We start from the raw sequence: 8011 nt of genomic DNA, 5'->3' as shown, positions 1-8011 counted from the left end.
ACTTAATTCAAAAATAAATTCATAGACTAAAAGTCAACAGATGGAAAATAATACCCCATATGCCTGGAACCCAGAAAAAAGCAGGGGTAGCTACTCCATTTGCAGACAAAATGGATTTCAAGCCAAGATTGATCAAGAGAGACAAAGAAAGTCACTACATCCTTGGGAAGGGAACAATCCAAGAAGAAGAGATAACAATCATAAATATATATCCACCAAATACCATTGTACCCAACTATATAAAACAAATATTAATGAACATAAAAAACCAGATAAGCACTAATAGGATTGTAATACCCCACCGTCATAGATCAACTAGACAAAAAATCAAATATTAAAACTGAACCAAACTTTTGAACAAATGGACTTAGTAGATATGTACAAGGCATTCCACCCTACAACATAAGAATACACGTTCTCAGCTTCACATGGAATGTTTTCCAAAATAGACCACATACAAGCTCATCAAACATGCTTACCTTAAATGCAAAGGAATTGAAATTATCCCATGCATATTATCAGACCATAGTGCAATGAAATTGGAAATCAATGGCAAAAGAAACCACAAAAACTTCATAAACACATGGAAATTAAACAACATCCTCCTGAATAATCAATGGGTCACAGATGAAATTAAAGAAGAAACTAGTTTCTACAATTAAACAATAATGCCAATACAATATACAAGAACTTATGGGACACAATGAAAGCAGTCCTGTGAGGGAAATTTATAGCAGTGAATTCTCATATCAGAAAAACAGTGAACTCAAAGAACCTAATGTTGAACCTCAAGCTTTTAGGAAAAGAAGAGCAAGTCAAGCCCAAAGCTCATATGAGGGAGGAAAGTACAAAGATCAGAGCAGAAACTAATGCAATGGAGACTAAGGAAACAATACAACAAATCAATGAATCGAAGAGTTAGTTCTTTGAAAAATTAAATAAAACTGACAAACCCTTAGCCAGCCTGATTAAAAAAGGAAAGACTCAGACCCATGTAATTAGGATGAAAAGGGTGAAATCACAACAGATCTTGCAGAAATCAAGAAGGTCATCAATATCTACTTTAAGAACCTATATTCTGATAAGATGAAAAACACAGAAGAAATGGACAGATTCATAGAGACATATGAATTACCAAAGCTGAATGAAGAAGATCTAAAGATTCTAAACAACCCAGTATCAGCCAATGAAACTGAAGACCTACCAAAAAAATAAAAAAATAAAAAAATAAATGGCCAGGCCTTGGTGGATCCATTGCTGAATTCTACAAGAAAATTAGAGCAGACTTAATGCCACTACCTCTCAAACTCATTAATGAAATTGAAAGGGAAACAGTACTCCCAAAGGCATTCTTAGAATCAAGCATTACCTTGATACCAAAACCAGAGAAGGATCCAATAAAAAAATGTCAATCTTCCTAATGAATATGGATGGAAAGATCCTCAGTAAAATACTGGCAAACATTCATCCCAGGGATTTGGGGATGGTTCAACACTTGTAAAAAAATAAATGTAATACACCATATTAACAGAGCCAAGGACAAAAACCATATAATCTCAATCGATGCATAAAAAGCATTTGACAAAAATCCAACACCCATTCATCATTTTAAAAAAAAACACAGAAAATTGGAATAGATGGTCTTGATCAAAGCCATCTACAACAAACCAACAGCCAACATCATGTAAATGGACGAAAACTAAAAGCTTTCCCTCTAAAATCAGGAACAACTACCACCACTCTTAGTCAATATAGTTCTGGAACCACTAGCCAGAGCAATTAGACAAGAGAAAGAAATAAAAGGATTAATAATAGGAAAAGAAGAAGTGAAATCATGATTATTTGTGGATGACATGATACTCTACATAAAAGAAACCAAAAATTCCACCAAAAAACTTCTAGATTTAATAACCAAATTCAGTATCATAGCTGGATATAAAGTCAACACTCAAAAATCAATAGATTTCCTGTACACAAATAACAAACACACTGAGAGAAAAATTAGGGAAATAACATCTTTTACAATAGCATCCAAAAAATAAAAAAAACCCAAGGAATCAATCTAATGAAGTAAAAGACCTCAACATTGAAAATCACCATATTCAGAAAAAGGAGTTCAAAGAGGATGTAGAAAAATGGAAATATATCCCTTGTTCTTGGATAGGAAGAACCAATACAGTGAAAATAGCCATATTCCCAAAAATTGTTATACAGATTTAATGCAATCCTAATCAAAATACCAATAGCATATCTCACAGAATTAGAGAAAACAGTCCTAAAATTCATTTGAAACCAGAAGAGACCTAAAATAGCAAAAGCAGTTCTGGGCAACAAAGGCAGGGAAGGGGGCATCTCAATCCCTGACTTGAAATTATATTACAAAGCTACTGTGATAAAAACAGCATGGTACTGGGGGGACAAATGGACCCAAAGATCAATGGAACAGATAGAAGATGCAGAAACAACTGCAGATACACTCAGCCACCTTATCTTTGACAAAGGAGCCAAACACTTTCACTGAAAGAAATGGTGCTGGAAAAACTGGCTTTCCACATGCCGAAGATTAAAACTAGACCCATATCTTTCACTATGCACTAAACTAAAATCAAAATGGATTGAAGATCTAAAAATATTAAAACACACAGTGATGTCCTGCCACACCTGGCCCTAGAGGGCACTTACCTGTGGGGATGGTGCATTCAGCGGGGTCAACTGCAGGTCAGTGGTGCCTCTGGTATCTACAGGATTACTCTCTGTCAGCTGGAAGTCAAGCTGTGACAAGTTCTGGACACAAACTTGAACATACTTCCTAAACCAGAAGAGCAAAGTATGATTTTGACATGTAAGAATCTTATTAAATGTATCTCAACTTTGAAAAAAAAAATAGTAAAATAGAAACACTAAATCTGTTGGAAGATACAATAGGGAGAGCTCTTGACATTGGTGTAGGCAGACATAATGAACAAAATCCTGATCACACAGGAACTATCACAAAGAATCAACAACTGGGATCTCATCTTATTAAAAAACTTGCACAAGCCAGGCATGGTGGTGCACGCTTGTAATCCCAGCACTCAAGAGCTGAGGCAGAGGATCATTGCGAGTTTGAGGCCAGCCTGGGCTACAAGGTGAGCTCAAGGCCAGCCTGAATTGCACAGCAAGACCTTGTCTCAAAAAGAAAAAAAAATAAAAACTTTCACAGCAAGAGAAAACACCAACAGAGTGAAGAGACAACTCATAGTGTGAGAAAAAAATTTTACCAGCTGTTCCTCCAACAAAGGACTAATATCTAGAATATATAAAGAACTCAGAAAAATCAGAATTCCTCAAATTTAAAGACTCAGTCCAAAAATGGGCATCTGAAATGAATACACACTTCTCAGAGGAAGAAATTGAAACAGCAAATAAACATATGAAAAAATGTTCAACATCACTGGTCATTCGAGAGATGCAAATTAAAACAATGCTGAGATTCCATCTTACTCCAGAAAGAACGGCTATTATGAAGAAATCAACCAGTAACAAATGCTGGAGGGGCTGTGGGGAAAAAGAACCCTCCTCCACTGTTGGTGGGAGGGTAGATGGGGGCAACCACTGTGAAAATCAGTGTGGAGATCCCTCAAAAAACTAGAACTAGAGGTTCCATTTGACCCAGCTATTCCCCTTCTTGGCATCTTTCAGAAAGAATTAAAAGCATCATACCACAGTGATATATGCACACCCATGTTTATAGCTGCACGGTTCATAATAGCCAGGTCTTGGAAACTACGCCCATCAACCAGTGAATGGATAAAGATGTGTTTTTTTTGTACAATGAAGTATTACTCTTCCATAAAGAAGGATAAAGTTGAGACATTTCTAACTAAATTATTGCACTTTTTTTCCTTTTTTTTTTTTTTTTTTTTTTTTTGGTACTGGAATCAAATTCTGGACCTTGCACTTGCCAGGCAGGTGCTTGTGCCACTGAGCTATATCCCCGGCCTATATTGATGCACCCTAATGCCATACTCTGAAGTGCAATAAACCAGACATATACAACACTGTTTCTCTGGTGTGAGAAACCAAAAGTGTAAATAAGGACCAAACTGTATAATAGAGACCAAGAAATAGGAAGAAAATGATGAGATGAGAAGGGAAACAAGGGAGAAAGCAGGGGAAGGAAAGAAGGAATAAGAAAAAAAGAGACGGGAAAAAATGGAAGCAAAGCTTTTTCTAAATAAGGAAAGGAAGGGGTGGAAGGGAATGGAAGGGAACGGGAAAAAAGAAGAAACAAGATATATCATGTACAGGTACAAACTCCCTATAATGAATGTGATCAGTATGTGTATCTAAAATATACCAATAAAAAATACTATAAATTAAAGGAAAAAATTGGCTTCCCACTCATTCTCAAGTACCCACAGATTGTTTTATCAGAGGGGAAGCCAGGGGCCGGAGAATCAGTCTCCATTGGGTTGATGAATTAAAACAGAAAACAACAGTGAAAGGCCAAGTGAAGACGAATCAGTTCAGGAAGCATTTGTTGAGTGCTACTACATCCCCTGGCTCCTGTCCTGAAGGAGTTCACAGTCAAAGCGAGAAAAAAATATATATACAGAAGAAAACCCCAAACCAGGCAGGCAGACAGGTGCTAGAATGGAAGATGGGCGGAGGTTCTCGGGAACCCAAAGAGGTGCTGTGTCAGCTGACAGTGGAGCCACACCCTTGTGGAATCAAGGCTGGAGGAGGGAGGGAGGATCCGTGGAAGACACCCAGCCCAGCCCAGTTCAGATCTTCCTGCTGCATCAGCATCATGGTGCTGCAGGGATGCTTTGGCTGGGCCCAGCCAGCACATGGACCCTGGTGCTCAGAGCAGCCGGAGTAGCAGCACTCACTTCGCTTGGCATCGCCTGGAAACAACCAGAAAAGGCATGGCCCAACTGCCCGAGGGTGGGATCCAGGACGGAGGGGGCAAGGAGAGCACAAAGTGGCACTGTGGGGAGAGATCCTGTCGTCCAGGTCACTGACAGCTTTTGTGGCCCATTCGGGGTGTGAGCCCAGAGAGACCCTCTCAGCATTTCCTGTGAAGCAGTGCTTTGCTGTCCATTCCTGGCTTGAGGGGTTTCAATGAGCCTTGTATCTGATTCACTGCTGAAGTACAAGAGCAGAAGCCAGGTGTGGTGGTGCACTTATAACCCCCGAATTCTGGGAGACTGAGGCAGGAAGATTGCAAGCGCTAGCTCAGCCTGAGCAACTTAGTGATTAATGAGAGCTTGTCTCAGAAGGACTGGGGAGGTAGCCCCATGCAGAGACCCTGGATTCAGTCTCCAGTACGGAAGGGGGAAAGGGCGGTGTCCACACCTCTGCTTCCCATGGGCTGGTCATGAGAAATGGCTGTGCTCATAACATCTCATGAGCCCACAGACAAAGGGTAGGAGCCACACTGTGAAGGCCCACGTTCCTCCCGAGCCCAGCTGGGAGGTGGAGGTTTTACGGCGCCAGTGAACTTGTCTCTGGAGTTCTGCGGGATCGCTGAGGGTTAGGTGAGCTGGCAGCTGAACGGGAGGAGAGCCCGGCCTTTCCTCACACGGTCCCGTGCCCTTCGGGGAGGGTCTGGATTCTGTCACTCCCCTTCATCCCGTGCACGTCTGAGGGCCTGTTGTGTCCCAAGAAACGCCCAGCTGTGTGAGCTCAGGTAAACAGCTTTTTTTAATCTTGATTTTTCTCATTTGGGAAACTAAAAAAGCTATGTCTTCCCTGGCCCAGTTTCAAAATTAGATTGAAATAGGTAAGTTGGAAAGGACACACTGAGAACGTCAGCTCCAAAACTAAACCGCAGGGGGCAGTTTAGGGACCCCGAGTTGCCCCCTGACTGGTCTCACTTGTTCCGGATAAGCGCGGGCAGCCCTGACCCTGGGTTGGGGCCCCTAGAGAGGCTTGCAGCTTGCTTTGTCTTCCTGGGAACTCTCAGCCAGGCATTCACACTCCCATCAGCGGGATGGGGAACACAATGGAAGAGAAACAGCTTTTCCCACAGCTGACCTGGCATGCCCTGGGCTGTTAGCTCAAGTACCCAGCAGGTGGTCAGACGGGTGCTGTTTGCCCTGGCGCTCTGTTAGCTAAGGCCTGTCCAGATGTCCCGTGTGCAAAGGCAACGGGCAAAGATTGGTTTCTCTCGGCAACTGAAGAAACCCAGGCTCTGTCGCTTCTGCGGGAGACACCAAGCCTTCCCCAGGGTCATCTGGGCTCGCCTGGCCCTTTTCCTTGGAGGGCTTCTTAAAAATGACTCGAGGATCCCACTCTCCCCCGACCCCTGGTTCACAAGCCTGTCACTAGTCTTCACCACAAGTGGTCAAAGCTGCTGTTGACCTGATTCCACAGAAAAGGAATGAATTTACCAAAAGCATGTTGGGAGGGCCAAAGCGTCTAGAATGATACCCAAAACCCTGCTGCAGACGGGCCTGAGGAGGAAGCCGCTGCTCTTGTGAGCTGCCAGGAACCACCTTCATGGCTCTCACCGCAGAAGACAGGCTGGCATCCACAGCAGCCACCCAAGCCAGTCAGGCGCCTGGGCCACCCTCTTCCCGGGAAAAGGCACACGCCTGTGCAGTGTTCTTCCTCACACGTGTCAACTTCAACTCAAAGTGCTGTCCCAGTGTCCCTGACCAGTATACTGCAAATCGCAGGCTTTTAGTGACAGATGTTTTTGTTTTATTTTGAGTGCTGGGGATTGAACCCAGGGCTTTTGCACTGACTTACATCCCTTACATTTTTTACTTTTTGAGACAGGTCACTAACTTGTTCAGGCTGGGCTTGAGCTGGTGATCCTCCTACTTTAGGTTCCCAAAGTAATGCAAAGTTTTTATTATCTATCTGTAAGCGGGACTCCCAAAGGCAGAATTTTTCCAGCCCTTAGAGGATCACAAACTTTAAATGGTAGCAAGAGTGAGCCAGGCAGGTAAGACAAGAGGGAGCGGTGGACGTCTGTAGAGAATACCCCTTTACCCACTCAGGTCAAAAATTTCAAGATACCGGAAGAATGATGTGCAGAGTGACAACAGTGCTTGTGATGGGGGAGACTGACTAGGAAGGGACATGAGGGAGTGTTCTGGGGTGATGGAAATGCTCTGTATCTTGCTTTGAGGGTGGTTACATGGTACACACATTCATCTAATAAGTACTTAAGGTCCGCGCATTTTTACTGTATGTTAAGTATATCACACACAAAAAAATTTAAAGCTGGGAGTGATGGTGCATGCCTGTGAGCTCAGCACTCAGAAGGCTGGGGCAGGAGGACCACAGTGAGTTCCAGGCCAGCCTGGACTATATAGGGAGACCTTGTCTCCAAACAAATAAAAATAAAATAAAATAAAATTGGAGCTCGTTCATGTCTATCTGCAAACTGGTTTGACTCTTAGGGTACCCATTTGCAAGCTTCTGCTCCACATAGGACTTCTTTCTCTCACAAGGGTGGAATCAGAGACCCTGAGTGGGAAAAGTGGTCTCCGAAGGCACAGCTGAACCGTGGCTGTCCAGCGATGTCCGTAGCTCCTCAACCGGAAAAGGGAAGACAGGCCTGGCCGGGTGGGCAGCCTTCCAGGGGGCAAATTTACTCCTCTTCCTTGCAGAGGTAGGCAGACTTCCTTCCGCCCGCTGAGGGGGAGGCGGCCCCAGGGGCTGGGCGGATACCTGCGTGCCAGAGAGTGAGGCTGCCACCAAATACGTCCCCTAGGGCAGCGCAAGCCATGGCGCAGGCAGCCCTGGGGAGCGCGGGCCGGGCGCGCAGATAAATCGCGAACTCGAACTGCACTGACAGCTCCAGATTGGGCCTGAGCGCCAAATGCCGGCGCGGACAGCCAAGTTCCGGGAGAAGAAATCCGAGCTCCGAGGCGGCGGCGCTGCAGCGAGGAGCTCACCAGAGGGGGCAGGGAGGGTGCCACCGCCGACCGAGCCTCCGCCGCGCCGGGCACCCGGACACCCGGCTCCCCTGGCCGCCAGCCGCCCCAGGAGCGCGACAAACCGGGCCGCGGGG

General features: G+C 44.4%; 1 protein-coding gene across 1 annotated transcript; it reads right to left on the bottom strand.

Moving 5' to 3' along the window:
- Positions 1–7339: 7339 nt before the first annotated feature.
- On the bottom strand, positions 7340–8011 carry LOC106150148 (translation initiation factor IF-2-like; the record flags this gene model as incomplete). The annotated part of the gene is given in 1 exon segment (XM_013521886.1): positions 7340–8011. A coding segment is annotated over 1 exon segment (641 nt), but the record flags the coding sequence as incomplete, so codon positions are not given.

Source organism: Chinchilla lanigera, unplaced genomic scaffold (genome assembly GCF_000276665.1).
Source record: "Chinchilla lanigera isolate Chin_1 unplaced genomic scaffold, ChiLan1.0 scaffold00065, whole genome shotgun sequence".
NCBI classification, from domain to species: domain Eukaryota; kingdom Metazoa; phylum Chordata; class Mammalia; order Rodentia; family Chinchillidae; genus Chinchilla; species Chinchilla lanigera.
Note: the sequence above shows the minus strand (reverse complement) of the source record. Positions and strands in the feature narration are given on the sequence as shown.